At 47.6% G+C, this 20,442-nt stretch overlaps 1 protein-coding gene across 1 annotated transcript in view; it reads right to left on the bottom strand.

Moving 5' to 3' along the window:
- DHRS12 (dehydrogenase/reductase 12) overlaps nt 1–20,442 on the bottom strand; it is a 33,565-nt gene continuing 13,123 nt past the window's right edge. The window contains exons 5-10 of the mRNA XM_088469234.1: nt 19,831–19,912; nt 16,923–16,984; nt 15,145–15,249; nt 14,536–14,626; nt 1,637–1,774; nt 1–649 (exon numbers count right to left, since the gene is read on the bottom strand). Of these exons, the coding sequence (XP_088325360.1) occupies nt 531–649; nt 1,637–1,774; nt 14,536–14,626; nt 15,145–15,249; nt 16,923–16,984; nt 19,831–19,912 (597 nt within the window). The 3' untranslated portion in view covers nt 1–530. The remainder of the gene's footprint in view (nt 650–1,636; nt 1,775–14,535; nt 14,627–15,144; nt 15,250–16,922; nt 16,985–19,830; nt 19,913–20,442) is intronic.

The raw sequence follows: 20,442 nt of genomic DNA, 5'->3' as shown, positions 1-20,442 counted from the left end.
CTGATCTAGACTCTAGGGTTCTCAAACTCGGTCCTCAGGACCCCACACAGGTCATGTTTTCCAGGTCACCCAGCAGCTGCACAGGTGTAGTCATTACCCACTGGCACATTTTAAAAGATTCACAGTTGGAGCTAATTATTTCACTTGTGATTCTGTGAGGAGACCTGGCAAACATGCACTGTTTGGGGTCCTGAGGACAGAGTTTGAGAACCTGTGATCTAGAGCATAGGCTCTGGTCCACTATCATTAGACATGTGCAAAATATCAGATTGTCTAAGTCATGAGGTGTTTTATCTCACTAAAACTAACACAATGGCAGTATATGGAGTGCAATGGTAGGCAGGCACTGTCTGTATATAAACAGAAATAAAACAATATTAGTATATACATCTGTTACACTGTCGCTTATTTATAGCCGTGTCTGCAATGACTATTGACTATCCGACTCTAACCTGACTTCACAACATTAATTGCCAGGAGCCATCACAATAACGTGGGAAGAGTTGGACTCCACACAAGTGCTGGACGTTTTAGGCTGCTGGGGAAAACCTTTGCAACATGTCCTGCAAAATTTGAAGAAGTTTTTCTTCATCCTCAGGGGACGAGTGTGTGCTGGCCAGGGGTAAATGGGTGGAAACAGGTTTCCGGTCTAGATGGGGGATGAGGAAAAAAAAAATTAAAAATCAATCTATTAGGTCATAAACATCTAGAACATTACATTTGTTTTATGGGGTATTTTTTCTCTTCGATCAGTACAGCATAACAGTACAAATACACAGCTACGGTAGTTGTAGGTCTGCCAGAGATGCAATATCCTGTGCCAGGTTCTTTCAAAGGTGTACAGACCCCTATAATAATCAACTGCACAGTATGACGACTAGGTGATCAATCACAGCACCAATAGTTCACTCATACTAATGCAGTGCACGCCACGAGTAACCCATGCAGGGCAAACTAGGGCCAGGTGGTCTAAAAAGACTCTGTTGTATTATAGATTTTACAGCATAGTGCCATCTCAATGTGTGCACATGGTAATACCTATACAATACAATATAATGACTGAGGCAGCACTATGTATTTTGAAGTAATTGGTTTCCCACATCCTCCTCACCACACAACTGCTGGATCTGGAAAACCATCTGGCAAATGCCCATATGTTAAGGGATAATATCTATAAAATGTAGGTTCCCCCAAATCAAAGAAACAGCTGGTTGTTAAACCTGTGTTACCATGGGGATGGCGGAGCGGCAGTTAGAATGATGGTAAGCACAGGAAGGACAGCGGTAGGTCGAACCAGTCATTTCAATAATCTAGTACTGCGATATAAAGCACAACGACAGTCTCGGCTTTAGGACTTTAAACTACTCAAGCCATCAGAGTTACAATGCCTTACAGCGAAGCAATAGCATGCCAGGATCGACAGAATGTTGACCAGCACAAGGGGGACAGCTGTATAACTGTCGATCAGCCATATCCATCGCTTACCATGGCTACATCCCAAAAGGTAATGGCTGGCAGGTACACAACCTATTACACAGGGCGTACAGCTACCCCTCTTCATTCTCTATTCGTCACACTAACATCACTGAATGGTCTCTAGTTTGGGCTAAAAAAAAAAATTAAAAGGCGTTTGTACCTTGGAAGAAGAGGCCACTCGGGAGCTTTGTTGCAGCAGAGGACACAGCCAGCCAAACAACTGTGTCCGCACCTTGTTCTTCTGTGCGTAACCGGTTCTTCATTTTCTCATAAAAATCTGGCATTGACGACCTCACAGCTTATAAATAACAAGAAAAAGTACACGTGAGATACACCCTTACAATGAACAAAGTATGAAATCCTTATATCAGTACAGCTATAGAATAAGGGATATACTGAATGTTCAATGTATAATTGCTGGAAACACTCGAGCAGAGAGTAGCTGGTATAAACCACGCCTGCAGATTCTGCCTCCTCTGCCGCATTATATGGCTGGCAGCAGCTCAGTCAGAGTCACTCAATAAGATATTTTAACTACTTTGTTACAACTCAATGATCTTGTGGTTGTAACAAACTGGTGGGAACCTGGCATAGATAGAGGAGTACATGGCCCTGGCCGCTGCCTAATCTCCAGGAAGGGGACGTGCTGGATAATAAAGAACATGGCAAATGTTTAGTATGGATGATAATTAACAGAGAATGTTCCCAACATAAATGCAACACACCTGGAGGATATACAATGATACCACATGCAAACTAGCATTAAATCAGAAGTCAGCAATTAGTTAACTATATAGCTGCACATACACACACACACACACACACACACACACACTATTTAGTTTTCTAAATGTAATGAACGATTTTTGTAACGTGAATGATTAAACGGTATTGTTATCGATAATTGTTCAAAAAAAATCATTCTGTGTGTATGCACCTTTAAGATTATAAAAATCAGACATTAAAGGCAGTGGCGTAACAAGGAGGGTGCGGGTCACACCCGGGTGTCACCCGCTGAGGGATGACACCAAGGTGCTGGCTCCCCCTCAGTGACAGGAGCTGGTTGCTGCACTGTAGCATTAAGTGCAGCACTGAAGTGGGGGGTGCCGGCTCCCTTACTGTGACACACCCCCACCACCCCAGTGATGACACCTACCGCACGGGCCGGGGTTTGGGACGTGAGGCCACGCCCCTTTTTCGGTTGCGCCGCGCACATGGCATCCCTCTCGGCATCGGGTGTCACAGCGGGGAGGGACGCCACTGCATTACAGATGGTAATAAGTGGCCTAAATGTAATTACTAGATGAATACCACATTCTTCCATTAACCTAAAAACCAAGACCTGTATTTAGTGACTACACAGGTCTTGTTTTAAGGTTAATAGAAAACAAGACACAATAATATACATAGCCAGTAACTAACATACGTTTTGTGGGGTGGTGGAACAGCGAGATAAGAATTGATGTTTCAAAAAGTATTGTTAGGGACTAATCATATTTTAAATACCCCTCAGTTAGGGACTCATCATATCTTAAATACCCCCTCAGGATACTTTTAAACCCATTCAATTATGTTGCATGTGTACCTCACCCCCATTCCTTAGGGCTCAGAGCCTTATTCAGACCCGCTCGCAAGCGGGTCGATGGTGGGGCATTGTGCATGCGCGGCGTGCGCAATGCGTGTGGCTCGCTACAAACGGGGCGGCTGTTGATCGACAGCTCGCAATGTTTTGTAGGCGGGGAGGGGGGGTGGCTGGACAAACGGATGCGTTCCTGAAGGAACGCCTGCCGTTTGTGGGCGGCCCTACTGACATCACTCGTGATATCAGTAATGAGCTTCCTGCTCTATTAGAGCAGGAAGCTCACTGGGGCTTGCGGGAACGAGACCCTACCGCAAGGGTCTCGTCGCAAGCCCGATGGTCGTGACCATCACCTGGCCGCTCACAAAAGCTTAGGGTGGTCACCCACAGCTTAGCGAGCAGCCAGGAGGCCGGGTCAAAAAATAAAAGCGGCCGCCCTGATTCAGAGCGAGCGCTTGCTTTTTGTGAGCGCCTCAGAATTACAGAACTGAGGGCCTGATTCAATCTACAGCCATGGCCATAAGTTTTGAGAATGACAAAAGTATTGGTTTCCACAAAGTTTGCTGCTTCAGTGGTTTTAGACCTTTTTGTCAGATGTTACTATGGTATACTGAAGTACAACAGCATTTCATAAGTGTTAATGTAATTGCATAAACTTAAAGGCTTTTATTGACAAAGAGTCAATATTTGCAGTGTTGACCCTTCTTTTTCAAGACTTCTGCAATTCGCCCTGGCATGCTGTCAATAAACTTCTGGGCCACATACTGACTGATGGCTGCCCATTCTTGCCTAATCAATGCTTGGAGTTTGTCAGAAATTGTGGGTTTTTGTTTGTCCACCCGCCTTTTGAGGATTGACCACACGTTCTCAATGAAATTAAGGTTTGGGGAGTTTCCTGACTATGGACCCAAAATTTCGATGTTTGGTTCCCTAAGCCACTTGGTTATCACTTTTGCCTTATAGCAAGGTGCTTCATCATGCTGGAAAAGGCATTGTTGTTCAAGGCATTGTTGTTCACCAAACTGTTCTTGGATGGTTGGGAGAAGTTGCTCTTGGAGGATGTTTTGGTACCATTCATGGCTGTGTTCTTCGGCAAAATTGTGAGTAATCCAACTCCCTTGGCTGAGAAGCAACCCCACACATGCATGGTCTTAAGGATGCTTTACTGTTGGCATGACACAGGACTGATGGTAGCACAGACGGTGTAATCGTTAGCGTTACTGCCTCACAGCACTGAGGTCGTGGGTTTAATTCCCACCATGTCCCTAACTGTGCAGAGTTTGTATATTCTCCCTGTGCTTGCGTGGGTTTCCTCCGGGTACTCCGGTTTCCTCCCACACTCCAAAAATATACTGGTAGGTTAATTGGGTCCCAGCAAAAATTAACCCTAATGTGTATGTGTGTGAGCGTCTGTTAGAGAATATAGAGTGTAAGCTCCACTGGGGCAGGGACTGATGTGAATGGCCAAATATTCTCTGTAAAGCGCTGCGGAATATGTGTGCGCTATATAAATAACTGGTAATAAATAAAAATAAATGGTAGCGCTCACCTTTCCTTCCAGATGCCCCAAACAATCTGAAAGGGGATACATCAGAGAAAATAACAGTCCAATCCCTGTACCTTTATTTATTTATTACCAGTTATTTATATAGCGCACACATTTTACACACCGCTTTACAGAGAGAATATTTGTCCATTCACATCAGTCCCTGCCCCAGTGGAGCGTACAATCTATATTCCCTATCACATGCTCACACACATACATACTAGGGTTAATTTTTGTTGGGACCCAATTTACCTACCAGTATATTTGTGTGGGAGGAAACCCATGCAAGCACAGGGAAAATATACAAACTCCACACTGTTAGGGCCTTAGTGGGAATCAAACCCATGACCTCAGTGCTGTGAGGCAGTAATGCTAACCATTACACTGTCTGTTTAGCAGAATATCAGTGTCCCTGATGTTTTTCCTGGAGAGAAGTGGCTTCTTTGCTGCCCTTGACACCAGGCCATCCTCCAAAAGTCTTCGCCTCGCTGTGCGTGAAGATGCACTCACACCTGCCTGCTGCCATTTCTGAGCAAGGCCTGCACTGGTAGTGCCCCAATCCTGCAGCTGAATCAACTTTAGGAGACGGTCCTGGCACTTGCTGGACGTTCTTGGGCGCCCTGAAGCCTTCTTCACACCTATTGAACCTCTCTCCTTGTTCTCCTTGAAGTTCTTGATGATCTGATAAATGGTTGATTTTGATGCAATCTTACTAGCAGCAATATCCTTGCCTGTGAAGCCCTTTTTGTGCAAAGTAATGATGACTGCGTTTCCTTGCAGGTAACCATGGTTAACAGAGGAAGAACAATGATTTCAAGTTCCACCCTCTTTTTAAATCTTCCAGTCTGTTATTCTAAGTCAAGCAGCATGACAGTGATCTCCAGCCTTGTCCTCTTCAACACTCTCACCTGTGTTAACGAGAGAATCACTGACATGTCAGCTGGTCCTTTTGTGGCAGGGCTGAAATGCAGTGGAAATGTTGTTTTTGAGGTTAAGTTCATAGTCATGGCAAAGAGGGACTTTGTAATTAATTGCAATTCATCTGATCATTCTTCGTGACATTCTGGAGTACAGTTCATCCAGAAAGTATTCACAACGCTTCACTTTTTCCACATTTTGTTATGTTACAGCCTTATTCCAAAATGGAATAAATTAATTTTTGTCATCAAAATTCTACACATAATACCCCATGATGACGTGTAAAAAGTTTTTCTGAGATTTTTGCAAATTTAATTAAAAAAGAACAACACTAAGAAATCACATGTACATAAGTATTCACGGCCTTTGCCATGAAGCTCAAAATTGAGCTCAGGTGCATCCTGTTTCCACTGATCATCCTTGAGATGTTCCTACAGCCTAATTGGAGTCCACCTGTGGTAAATTCAGTTGATTGGACATGATTTTGAAAGGCATACACCTGTCTATATAAAAAGATCCCACACTTGACAGTGCATGTCAGAGCACAAACCAAGCATGAAGTCCAAGGAATTGTCTGTAGACCCCCGAGACAGGATTGTCTCGAGGCACAAATCTGGGAAAGGGTACAGAAATATATCTGCTGCTTTGAAGGTCCCAATGAGCACAGTTGCCTCCATCATCCGTAAATGGAAGAAGTTCGGAACCACCAGGATTCTTCCTAGAGTTGGCCGGCCGTCTAAACTGAGCGATATGGGGAGAAGGGCTCTATTCAGGGAGGTGACCAAGAACCCGATGGTTACTCTGTCAGAGCTACAGCATTCCTCTGTGGAGAGAGGAGACCCTTCCAGAAGGACAACCATCTCTGCAGCAATCCACCAATCAGGCCTGTATATTAGAGTGGCCAGATGGAAGCCACTCCTTAGTAAAAAGCACATGGCAGCCCACCTGGAGTTTGCCAAGATGCACCTGAAAGACTCTCTGGTCTGATGAGCCAAAGATTGAACTCTTTGGCGTGAATGCCAGGCGTTATGTTTGGAGCAAAACAGGCATCGCTCATCACCAGGCCAATACCATCCCTACAGTGAAGCATGGTGGTGGCAGCATCATGCTGTGGGGATGTTTTTCAGCGGCAGGAGCTGGGAGGCTAGTCAGGATAGAGGGAAAGATGAATGCAGCAATGTACAGAGCCATCCTGGATGAAAACCTGCTCCAGAGCGCTCTTGACCTCAGACTGGGGGACGGTTCATCTTTCAGCAGGACAACGACTCTAAGCACACAGCCAAGATATCAAAAGTAGTGGCTTCAGGACAACTCTGTGAATGTCCTTGAGTGGCCCAGCCAGAGCCCAGACTTGAATCCAATTGAACATCTCTGGAGAGATCTGAAAAAGGCTGTGCACCGACGCTTCCCATCCAACCTGATGGAGCTTGAGAGGTGCTGCCCAAAGATAGGTGTGCCAAGCTCGTGGCATCATATTCAAGAAGACTTGAGGCTGTAATTGCTACCAAAGGTGCATCAACAAAGTATTAAAGTAAAGGCTGTGAATACTTATGTACATGTGATTTCTAAGTTTTTTGTTTTTTTTATTAAATTAGCAAAAATTGCAAAAAAAAAAAAACGTTATAAGTTGTCATTATGGGGTATTGTGTGTAGAATTTTGAGGACAAAAATGAATTTATTCCATTTTGGAATAAGGCTGTAACATAACAAAATGTGGAAAAATTGAAGGGTTGTGAAAACTTTCCGGATGCACTGTATATGCAAATTGCCATCATAAAAACTGAGCAGCAGACTTTGTGAAAACCAATACTTGTGTCAATCCCAAAACTTTTGGCCATGGCTGTATATCAAGTCCAGGTACCTGGGAGAACAGCAAATCCTGTAGACTTAACTTTTACCATCAACAATTTAAAAGGAAATGTTTCTGAAAATATGTGCAAAGAAAAGTTTTCATGGAGGACCACCATTAAGTTTAGAAAGTCCTCTTGAAGGGGAATTAAATTCAGCATGATGGATGTAATGTGCTGGAACAGCATATAGCAAATTATTCCTTGCGCCGACCCCATACAGGTACACCGGAAACTGGTAATGGCGAAGTCCATAGGGTTCCACAGGATACCTTGGGGTATAGGTGTGACGTCAGTCATCGGGCACCAAAGAGTTAAGCTTTCAGCCTCCCAGGATGCACTAGGTCCCCCTCCTATACCCCGCCCCCGAGCCAAGGCATCTCAGTTAGTTACCAAGCCATAGGCCGGAGGAGGAGAAGGAAGAGAGATAACAAAGATCTGGACACACACAAGAATCACATTCTCACCAGAGGGAGACGGAAAACCGGTGACCAGAGCAAAGCCCATCTGCAGCACAGGTGCGACAGGGCGGGAGTCCTGTGGAACCCTATGGACTTCGTAGAAATAGAGATAACAAGGGTAAGTTCTTACCATATCTCATATTTTCTACTTCAGGGTCCATAGGGTATCCACAGGATACCTTGGGGATGTCCCAAAGCAGTATCCTTTAAGGGTGGGGATGTTCCTGTGCAGAAAGGAGAATCCGCCGCCCGAAGGAAGCATCCTGAGAGGCGAAGGTGTCAAACCTGTAATACCTCACGAAGGTATGGACAGAGGACCACGTAGCAGCCTTGCAGATCTGGACTGCAGAGGCACCACGTTGAGCTGCCCACGAAGGACCCACAGACCTAGTGGAATGAGCCTTCAGAGAAGGAGGGACCGGTAGGCCTTCATGAAGATAAGCTTCAGAAATAGCCATACGGATCCAGGCTGCCAAAGTTTGCTTTGAAGCAGGCCAACCCTTTTTACGGAAGCCATAGAGGACAAACAAAGCGTCCGACTTCCTAAACGAAGAAGTGCGGTCAACATAAGTCCTTAAGGCCCGCACAACATCCAAAGAGGCCTTACCCACGGAAAGACCCGGTGAGTTAACGAGGAAATCGTTGTTCCGGCCTTTAACATGAAACTGGGAAACAACTTTGGGAAGAAACTCGGGCCGAGTGCGGAGCACTGCCCTGTTCCCATGAAAAACCAAGAAAGGGGGTCTACAAGAAAGAGCCCCTAACTCAGAAACACGTCTGGCCGAAGCAATGGCCAGAAGGAAAACAGTCTTAGCTGTTAGCCATTTAAGATCCACTGAGCCCAGTGGTTCAAACGGCGGTCCTTGGAGAGCCCTCAGGACCACAGCCAAATCCCAAGGCGCCACAGGTGGACCAAAGGGCGGCTGAATGCGGAGAACACCTTGCATAAAGGTGCGCACATCCGGGATTGTAGCAATCCTACGGTGAAACCAGACAGACAGGGCCGAAACCTGTACTTTCAAAGAAGCAAGGCGAAGCCCATGATCTAGTCCCGCTTGCAGGAAGGCGAGAATCCGAGACAGACGAAACTCCCGCGGTGCATAACCTCTCGGTCGACACCACTGGAAAAACGTATGCCACACGCGATGGTATATCCTCGCGGAAGACGGTTTTCGAGCTCGTAACATGGTACGCACCACAGAGCTGGAAAACCCCCGGGACCTCAGCATGGCCGTCTCAACAGCCACGCCGTCAAAGACAGCCGAGTCAGGTCCGGGTGAAGGCAAGGACCCTGAGACAGAAGGTCCGGTCGTAACGGCAACCGCAGAGGACTGTCCACGGACAGACCCCGAAGGTCTGAGAACCAGTGCCGTCTGGGCCACGCGGGAGCTATCAACAGGAGCGTCCCTCCTTCCTGTTTGAATTTACGGATTACTTGTGGAAGAAGGTAGACCGGAGGGAACAGATATGCGAACCGGAACGTCCACCGGACGGACAGAGCATCCACCAGAGACGCCCCTTCGTCTCTTGTGCGAGACCCGTACACCGGCAACTTGTTGTTGTGCCGGGACGCCATGAGGTCGATCTCTGGAAGACCCCACCTGTCCACCAGCAGTTGAAAATCGTCCGGGTGCAGGGACCATTCCCCCGGATGAACGTCCTGGCGACTTAGAAAGTCCGCCTCCCAATTTAGCATTCCCGGTATGAAGACCGCTGATATGGCCGGAAGATTGCGCTCCGCCCAAACCAGGATCCGAGAGACCTCTACGAGAGCCGACCGACTGCAAGTTCCTCCTTGCCTGTTTATGTAGGCCACGGTGGTAGCGTTGTCCGACTGGACCTGCACGGGTGACCCTGGAGAAACCGATGTGCCTGCTGGAGAGCATTGAAGACCGCACGGAGTTCCAAGATATTTATTGGAAGTTCTGCTTCTGTCGGCGTCCACCTGCCCTGGAACAAGTGTGGACCCGAAACTGCTCCCCAGCCCCGAAGACTGGTGTCCGTTGTCAACAGGACCCAATTTGGAACCCAGAAGGGACGTCCCTTGTTGAGGTGGGTCGTCTGTAACCACCACGCAAGGGGCAGGCGAACCTCCGGGGTGATCACAATCGTCTGGGACTTCAGAGACTGAGGCAGCCCGTTCCACTTGGACAGGATCAGGTGCTGCAGAGGTCTGGAGTGAAACTGGGCGTATTCCACCATGTCGAACACCGACACCATGGAGCCCAGTAACCTCATCGCCGAGTGTAGGGACACCCGGCGGCTGTGCAGACAACTGCGCACCCTTGACTGTAAAGCAGAGATCTTGTCCTCCGTCACGAAGATCCTTTGCTGTCCCGAGTCCAATAAGGCTCCAAGATGCAGAATCCTCCGAGACGGGATTAGAGTGGACTTTTGCCAGTTGATTAGCCAGCCGTGCCGTTGCAGCAGTGCAATGGTCAGGTCCAAGTGGCGTAACAGGAGCTCTGGAGATCCTGCCACCAATAACAGGTCGTCCAAGTACGGCAACATGCGGACTCCCTGCAGCCGTAGAGAAGCCGCCATCACCTTGGTGAAAACACGTGGTGCTGTCGCCAGGCCAAAAAGTAACGCCCGAAACTGGAAGTGGTCGCTGAGGATTGCAAACCGGAGGAACTGTTGATGGCGCAAAAGAATAGGGACATGCAGGTAAGCGTCCTGTATGTCCAATGACACCATGTAGTCCCAAGGTTCCAGCGCCAGAATGATGGACCGTAGGGTCTCCATCCGAAACTTCGGGACCCGCAAAGACTTGTTGAGTGCTTTGAGGTTGAGAATCGGACGATATGACCCATTGGGTTTTTGTACCAAAAATAGATTTGAATAGAAACCCTGGCCCCTCTGGGAGAATGGAACAGGCACTATAACTCCAGCCTGGAGCATAGTGTGCAATACCTTCCGCAGCTCCGTAGCCTTGTTCCGGTCTGATGGTAGACCCGTGGTGAAGAATCGAGCCGGGGGTCTGTGCCGGAAGGAGAGGGCGTATCCGTGGGAAACCACCTCCAGAACCAAAGTGTCTGTTGTAGTGGCCGACCATCACTGGGCGAACTGCCGCAGGCGGCCTCCCACCTTGGGATCCCCCAAAGGGAGGCCCGGACCGTCAGGCCGCAGGCTTGTCATCTGGCTTGGGGGCCGGACGTCTGGTACTCCATGCCTGCTTCCGGGGCTTGGCCGATTTCTTAGGACCAGCCTGCCGAGGAAACGACTGTGGTTTGGGCCTGCCCTGGGCCCTAGATGACCGAAAGGACGATGGTCCAGAACCAGAAGGAGCAGCGGCTGACGGGAGACAAGCCGATTTGGCTGCCGCCAGCGTGGCCACAATCTTATCCAGATCCGGACCGAAGAGAACTTCTCCGGTAAACTGCAACGCCTCCAGACCCTTTTTGGAATCTGCGTCCGCCTTCCAGGATCGCAGCCACAAGGTGCGACGAGCAGCTACCGCTGCTGAAGAAATCCTAGACACCAGAGTACTAATGTCTAGGGCCGCCTCGTTGATGTAGGTGGCCGAATCACGGAGATTGCCAATCAACTCCGCCTGTTCGGCCGGACAGTCGGAATCAAAAGAAGCCTCTAATGAATCCGCCCAGCGCTCCATCGCTCTGGCAACCCAGCAAATGGCCATAGCCGGCCGTGCTGCCCCCCCCCGCAAGGGAATAAGCGGACTTCAGGCAGATCTCCACCTTGCGGTCCATAGCATCCTTAAGGGAGGACATGGATGGCATCGGCAATGTGGCACTACGGACAAGACGGGTCACGTGAGAATCCACCTGTGGAGGGGATTCCCACTTTGCAAAATAATTATCCGCGAACGGATAAGCCACCGCCAGGCGTCTCTGCGGCTGGTATCTTTTGCCAGGCTGTTTCCACGCCTCCTCTAAATGGTCCACCAACTGACCCGAAAGAGGAAAGACTGTGGCATCGCCCTTCACATCTTTGAAAAAGGCATACTTAGATTTAGCCGCTGGGGGAACTTTGTCCTCAATCACCAAGGCTGTGCGGACCGCCCGAATAAGTCCAGGAATATATACTTTAGACTTAGCATCAGCGTCCTTAGCATGGAGAGGTTCCTGATCGTAAGGATCCAGAATCTCCCCATCATCAGACGTCCCCTCGTCATCCTCATAAGGAGCCGACAGAGACGCCACCGGCCGTTTATGCGGCCGCATCACAGACTCCCCTTGCAACACATCCGACAAGTGCTGTACAGAACTAGTCAGGGAGTTAACCCACGCTGGCTCCTGAGAAACAGGGAGCGGGGAAATAAGGAGACTGTGGGGTACCACCAATTGTCGTGGGAAACCCTGCATGGGTGACGACACCACTGACTGCTGGGACAAACCCATCGGTGTAAACGCGGGCTGCAGAGCTAACTGGCCCACTAAGGCTGTAAGCGCTTGAGCGAAACAAGCCCAGGGCGGCTCCTGTACCGGTGCAGTAACCGTAAGAGGCCGCGCCATAGACAAACACTGCCGGCAAAGGCTACCCTCCCCCTCCTCTAACGGTACTTTACACGTAGTACACTGTAGCCGGAGGGGAAAATCACTTTCAGACATGATGGCACCACGTATGTGACCCCTCTCACCAATTATATATTTAAGAGGCGAGAGACCACCCTGCAGCACCGCAAGGGCTTAGCAGAAAAAACAGGGACAGTATAAAGCTGACAGTTTAGAAAAAAAGTTACAGGCAGCAGCGCTAGCACAGTCACATACAATGCAGAGAAATAACAATTCCTGCACTAACAGCGCTGATCACACAACTACACAGACACAGGGCCTGGTAGGACATAGCGCTGCATACACAGACCTGACCACAGCGGAGGAGAGGTATGCGGGGGGACCCAGACCACGATGCTTCCAATGCAGGCTTCCAGCAGAGTTCACCATGCTTCAGAAAAGATGGCCACCGAGGAGCAGAGAGAAGGCTGGCCTGGGGGAGGAGCGCTGACACAGGGCCAGTCAGCACAGTGCAGAGAGGGCTGTGTGCAGCGGGGGAGGCACCGGCTGTGAGACAGGGAAGGCGCGCTCCCCTGGCATGCATTTAACCCCTGGGACGCCGCAGCGCTACCGCTCTGCTGCGGTCCGCTGTCCCAGGGGGTAGTGGAAGCGCAGGTTGGTCGCCTGGCTCCACGCTGCAGCCAGTCCCCAGGGAGCCCCCTGCCTGGGGACTTAGGACCATGTGATCAGCGGGGACCCCCCGCGGGACCCCGCTGCTTACCTCTGTCCCCCTTGAATCCGGCCATGGTCCGGAACATCTAGCTAGCTGTGACCCCAGATGTCCACCAGCATCCCCGGATCAGTACCGGCGTTCTGGTACCGGCGGGGTGTAGGGAAGACAGCATGGACGTCAGGACTGACTGTCCATGCTGTTCATCCAGATGTGCAGCCACAGCTGCATGAAGAAAAAGCTTCAGGGGCTCTTCTAAGCCCCCCTCTAGCAGGTGCCTCCGACTACGGCCGGGCACCAAACGAAACTGAGATGCCTTGGCTCGGGGGCGGGGTATAGGAGGGGGACCTAGTGCATCCTGGGAGGCCGAAAGCTTAACTCTTTGGTTCCCGATGACTGACGTCACACCTATACCCCAAGGTATCCTGTGGATACCCTATGGACCCTGAAGTAGAAAGAGAATATATTATAATGGTAATGGGTGTTTTAGGGCAACAAGAAACTGGAAACAGTGGTGTTCAAACCCAATCACACCGCAATGATCCTCCTGTAAATACGGCGCAAGAAGCACTACGACAGTGTAATCGCTGCTGTGCGACGGGCAACTTGCTCCATTCACACTTATCATACGCTTTTCAAGTGCATCACGGCTTTAGATTACTGCAGCTTCCTAGATATAAATGTGCACCCTATAGCCGCATATCCACTTGCTGATTAAAATTAACGATATCGTTGTCGTTCAATTGCTCATTAAGCCGGCATGAAGATGTCGAAAACGACTAGCGATGCGCGCTCCCGCTGGTCGTTTGACATCAATCATCGCCTGAACATGCCGGTCAATCGACAGATTGACCATGTTCAGGGATGAGGGAGGGTGCCTGCACTGAATGACATATCGTTCAATGTAAGCACTGCAGGGGAAGAGGAACGACTGTACGATTACAATGCTGTAATCGTTCTGTCGTTTCACGATCTGTTATACCCCAAAAACCTGGGTTTTTGCTGGGTCTACCCGGGTCGCAGCTCAGTGTAAAAGGGTCCCTGAAAAATAACCTGGGTCAAGTGACCCTGCAATCCAAACCAGGTAGCTACCAGGGTTGGACCCAGGATGCACCCAGGTAATGGTGCAGTGTAAACGGTGCAACCCGGGTTATCTGACCTGGATCATGCCTAAAATTAGTGGATTGGTGGTTGTGGAGCATTCAACTCCCACTTTTTATGACCTCACAGGTTTAGCAGGGCAGACCTGAGTTCAGTGTGAACAGGGCTGACCTGGGAGTAACCCAGATCAAAGGAGCAGTGTAAATGGGTCTGACCAGGGTTGGAACCATGTCCAAAATCCCAGGTCGGACCTGGGTTTTTGGTGGAAAAGAGGTATTAGTGGATACGCACCTCAAACAGCAGTCTCAAACTTTAACTGAGACACAACTAGAAAAACATTTGTCTTTTGTTTAGCAACAAAACGCACACAACATTCATATTACCACAAATAATCCTACGTACGAAATCCTGTGACGGGTTTACCTGGTGTGTCGGCCCAGCCGGGGTGCATCACAGAAAGATGAATTTTGGGGTGTGATTTTGCCCAATGTTCGGTCAATATTACTTGCTGTCTCTGAAGCAAAAATATACAAATATTCATTTAAATATTCAATTATAGAATACACAATTTGAAGAGTATATAACTCAATTTAACCGAAAGGATATGTGAGGAGTTTAGCGATATTGTGCAGTTTTATTTTATATAAATAAATCTGCACACATGCAGCAAGATGGCCCATGCCACTGCCGAAGACAAAATGGACGACCAAGTTTCATGTGAGCATTGCCCAAAATGAGTGTGAACCACAATCACCATCCAATTAGATGCTGACTGGGACGGTTATAGGAATCTGGCAACTTTAATCACGTTGTTTGTGTCAAAAATGGATATGATCTGGAAAGCTGAACACAAACTAATTAATCAGGTGATGCTCTATTGTATGGCAATGGGACTTCTCCCTTGTGCTCTAAACTAGCAGAGAGGTTTAGTAAATGTGAAATCATAATTCAGATGTAGCATGTATGTCAAAACAATATTAGACATAAGTATATGGAACTACACAAAAAACCTAATTGATAGAAAGTACAGACCTTGTTCTGTGCATAGGCCATTGTCCCATCAAACGTGCCTCTCTCAAACTGAAGGTCTGACACATCTAGCTTCTGCACCAGCATACCGCCCGAGGAGACAATTACCTGTAATGTGGTAATAATTAGTGACAATTATATAGTCAAGGCAACTAAAGGCCCCAATACTAAAGGCCCCCACACATCAGCAATCGATTGTGGCAATGTATGGGCTTCGCAGATTGCAACCAAAAAGTGATTGGAATTGTTGAATCATTGTCCAACATGTTGGATTTCATGGATCGATTTGGGCTGCAGATTGCTGATGTATGGAGATTAGCAGACTGTTCTTAGTAAAATGATGGAGCCTTTCAAGATTGGCAGATCTGTTTTTGCTGAAAATGATCTGCAAATCACTAAAAAAAAAAAAAAAAAGACCTGTAATGTATGGACGCAGATTGCTAAATTGGGAAATCCTAAAATCGGGCAATAAATCTTCAAATTGTTTATTTGTGGTTTTCAGATTGCTGATGTATGGGGACCTTAAGCTGGTAATCATGCAATACAGCACATGCTGAGTAAGTAAGTGGCTGCATTCAGCGCTCCGTGGAGACGGAATTGTTATCATAACGTCGCAGCTTTAGACAAGCTGCAGCCACACAAATAACTAATTAGTAGCTAAAAGGCCAGTTCCAATCCATGTACACCTGCTATATTCTTACTCTGACATATTCTATTTCTCTATATTTTAGCAGAACTGAAGATATAGGGGAAATGTATCAAACCTCCTAAAGCAAACAGTTGAGGGAGTTTCCCATAGTAACCAATAGGATTCTACCAATCATTTTACAGAATGTACTAGAGAGATTATATTTTTTTCTTTTTTCACATACAGACACATTACATACACTGTTTATATATATATATTTTCCCCCAGCTTCGGCATAGTGTAAGTGGTCTGACTTTTTAATTTTTTTTGATCTTCTATGTCAATTTTATTATTTTTTAAAATAAAAAAGGAACACTTTCTAAATATCATTACTTTTTATTAAAATAATAAAGTAAATAATTAATTAGAATTTAGGCCCTCATTCAGAGCCGTTCGCTATTTGTGGTCGCTCGTTTAAAAACAAGGGGTGGCTATTCAAATGATCCGTACGCACATTGCAGTCTGTTCACACCTCTAAGTTTGAACGAGCGAGCAAAACATACGCTCGTTTATTTGTTAAAAACGCCCCCTGGCCGCTCGCATCCTACGTCATGTCCGCTATTTATTAGATTAATCGAGTACATCGACCAGCGTATGAACTGCTCGCTATTCTTGTGGTTGGTGTTTGCTACCACAAATTTGCGAGCAGTTCTGGCTATAAAATAACCCAGTGACGTGGTCACTGACGCTGCTGTTTTAAATATGCACACCCATAAAACGCCCGTTTTGACCTTTAAGCACGCCTGCGTTCGGATCTCCACTCCCCATTTTCAAGCACCTTCCCCTGTTACCACCCACATACGCCTCATTCTGTCACTCAAAATAGCAGGCACTCGCTATATTGCGTACCAACGATTTTCGGCCGCACTGACTGGTTCGCGCATGCGTACTAAAAACCGTACGCATGCGCAGATGTGCAAACATCGCTCGGAACGAGCGTACTGCCGCTAACGAGCGGCTCTGAATGAGGGCCTTAGAGTGTAAGTACCGATCTGATTCACATCTCTTTGAAAGCAATTGGGTGTGGATGGGGGACAAACCAACCTCAATGGAATTTGTGCTTTTTGTGTATACACACACACACGGGACTTACTACTCTGGCGTCGTCCTCTTTTTCCAAGGCAGGTAGCAGCGCTCTTGTTAAAATGTATGTTCCTAAGAGCAATAACAGAGGTTACTAAGCAAAGACTATACATTTATACTTGGTCACTCTCTTTTAGTCATTCCTACTTAATAATATCGCTCAGTGTGTGAGTAAACGGTTGATCACTATACTGGGTGAAGCTGAGACAATTATCAGGACAGTCCCAGAACACGATCGCTCTCCTTCTGACAGTCTGGTCACAGACACATTTATTAGGTTATAACAAAGACTGTGGATACACCCTCCTCCAGCGCCGGACATATTGCTTTTCTTCCTGCTATTCTATGGGGTTAGATGGGCATCACTTTTCTTTCCTTAGGCTGCAGGAGTAAGCTTATCCTATTGGGGCCACCCAGACATCCCCCATAGGAATATAAACGCATATGTAGGGGTCTCGTCCCCTAACACAGGAACAAATTATGATTGTTGAGGAGTGAAGAGGACATGAAGCCTCCCTGGAGGGACAGGAAGAGGAGTGCATTACTGTGCAGACTCAGTATTCCGGTCCCTCCAGCAGTGGCGTAACTAGGGTATTTGGAGCCCAGTGCAAGAAGAAAAATCGCCCCCCTGCCCCCCAAACTATGGGCCCGATTCAGGTTGGATCGCAATGCTGCGTTCGCACGCAACCGGCCAATGCGAAAATATGCTAATGAATGCATTCGCACTGCCGTCGCAGCACAAGATGCAGATGCTCAACACTACATGACGCCGCCCCCTTACACACTTCTCACATCTGTACTAATGTGTAAGTATGCGAAATCATCAGTAACATCGGAGCTGCACGCGCACTTGTGGTTGATATGACCATGCCGCAGAAGTTGCTAAACTTCCTGCACACGCAGTGAGTACTCCGGCTACATATGGGTTCCTTGTGAATAATTTATGCACGCCCCTGCAGCGGCATTCAGACGCACTGACACACCTGCGTTCGCATGACCGCCCCCTGTCATCACCCACAAACGCCACGTCCTGTCACTTAGTGGTGGGTCTGCATACTGCCTGCGATCGCATTCCCAATTGCTGCGCATGGTTCGCGCCCTGCGTCTTATACGCATGCGCAGATTACAAGCATCGGCAGTCTGTGTGCAAACACAGCATTGCAATCCAACCTGAATTAGGCCCTATGTGCGCGCTCTGAAAAAGTGGGTGTGGCCACTGAAAAGCGAGGGCTTGTCAACATGACACCACCGTTTTTCATCACTCTGGGAACATTCCTTTCCAATCCATATGCACCTTAGTGCCCCTTATGCAATGCCCCTAGTAGTAGTGCCACTCATGGAATTCCCACTGTAGTAGTGCCCCTTATGCAATATCTACAGTAGCAGTGCCCCCTATTGTAGTGTCCCTTATACAGTGCGCTCTTACACAGACACATTATACTTACCCGTGTTCCCCCTTCTTCATCCGTCGCTGTCCGCTCCTCCGGTCCCACTTGGCAATATGGGAGAGACCCTTCACCCACTGCGGGAGCCGGAAGGCGGAGCTCATAAGTGAGCTCCAGCCCTGGGTACAGCAGCCAATGAAAGTCTGTTTTATTCTTATTGGCTGCTAAAATAAAAACACACCGCCACCGGGTAGTACACTCACTGTCAGTGGCGGCGTGTTTGTTTTACTGTGTAGAGCAGACCTCACTCAGTTCCAAGATGGCTGCAGAGAGTACTACTGAGCATATGCAGGGGCCATCTTGTCTGAGTACTGTGAAAGTGACATGGTGGGAGACAGAAGCTTAGCTCCTTTGAAAGACCAGGTTCATACTTGCATTAAAAGCTGTTCCAGCATCCCTGCACCACTACCCATTAGCAGCATACACTCACTGGCTGGTGCGCTGTATAGGACCCCGTTGCTCTCAAGCTCACTTCATTACCAGTGTACATGTAACAATGAGCACGGCTGAACCTGCTCTCTCTCTCTCTCTCTCTCTGTCTCTCTCTCTCAATAAACCAACACCAGTAACTGGGCTGTGAGTCATCCGCTGGTGTGCGCCTATATATCTTTGCAATATCAACACCTGCACACACACCATTTACAACAATGCTTTGGCTAAATTACAGCAGTAACAGTCAGAGATAGCAGCACGCAGATGTACATCAGAAGGGACTGGAAAGCACAATGAGGTTTTCAGGATTTGGATCTAAAAACAAGCAGACAAGTCTTCACTAACCACCAAATGAATGGATTCCGCAGAGCAGGAGCCAATGGGAGCTGTAGGTTATGTTCTGGGGTTGACATTCTGTGTCAGTCTGTTCATTTGATTGTTCAAAATGTCAGTGTTTGGCATGCATCCAATAATGTACCAAAACCGCAGCATCCAGCACATAGCCCTGTACAGAGCACTCTGCAGCAACAATAGCTCGCTCTCATCTGGTAACCAAGTGCCGCCAATTGGGAAAACAAAGACTTTCATTTACCAGCAGTCAAAGTTCATGCAATGGAAATCTTCATACTGGCAGGCAATGTTACAGGGGGGAGGGCTCTTGGGTCTTCTTTGTATTAAAGGTGTAAGCTATTAATTGTATGTCAGTGCTGACCAGAGCAAAGTGCTTAGACATAGACACTGCAATAGAGGAACACCTTGTGTGAGCACCCAGGAGAACAGGAAAAGGGCACAGTATGATCTATATTAATATTACTACTAGCAGTACGTAGTCATTATGTCAACATTCAGAGTGACAACACCATGTCGACCTGGTCTGAATGTTGATACATGATTTTAGGGTTAGGGGTCACTAAAATAGCATGGTTGACATTCTGACGGCCATCATTTACAATGTTGACAGAAGGTCAGTGTCGAAACACTTACACATTATGCTGAAGACATTCTGAACTTGTCAGATAGAAAAAAAAATACATCATTTACCCAGCACATTTGTTGCAAAGTTCTTCTCTATGCCGTCTTCTGTTACCTCGCGTTTGTTCACCATACACCCAGCATTGTTTATCTAGGAAAAGGCAAAAAGTTTCAATCTTAAAGACGCAGCAGTAACACCGTTCTAACCAGAGGACTATCCAGCCGATCTCTGGATAAAAGTTGGTGGGGACTTGACACTGACAGGAGTCCCATTCATCTCTCGTTGGGTGCATGCTCATTTCCAAAACATTATTTGTTTAGAACATATTGCATTGCTAACCCAAACAAACATTCTACCTTTAGCCATGGAAAATTGTCCACTAGGGGTGTATGCTTAATGGGATCCACCGAGGGGTTACTTACAAACAGAGCAAAAATCTACAGTCAACCAATCACGCACGAAAATTGTCCACTAGGGGTGTATGATTAATGGGATCCACCGAGGGGTTACTTACAAACAGAGCAAAAATCTAGAGTCAACCAGCAGTATCAAATTGACAATTATCTTTCATCATTTTCGTGCGCGATTGGTTAAGCAGGACCTGCACACACTACAACACTGCAGTCAGACGAGAGCAACTAGCCCAATAAGATGTCGTGTGCGGTTATATTGTGGTGACA

This window comes from Taudactylus pleione, unplaced genomic scaffold (genome assembly GCF_031769625.1).
Source record: "Taudactylus pleione unplaced genomic scaffold, aTauple2 ptg000089l, whole genome shotgun sequence".
Classification (NCBI taxonomy): Eukaryota; Metazoa; Chordata; class Amphibia; order Anura; family Myobatrachidae; genus Taudactylus; species Taudactylus pleione.
Note: the sequence above shows the minus strand (reverse complement) of the source record. Positions and strands in the feature narration are given on the sequence as shown.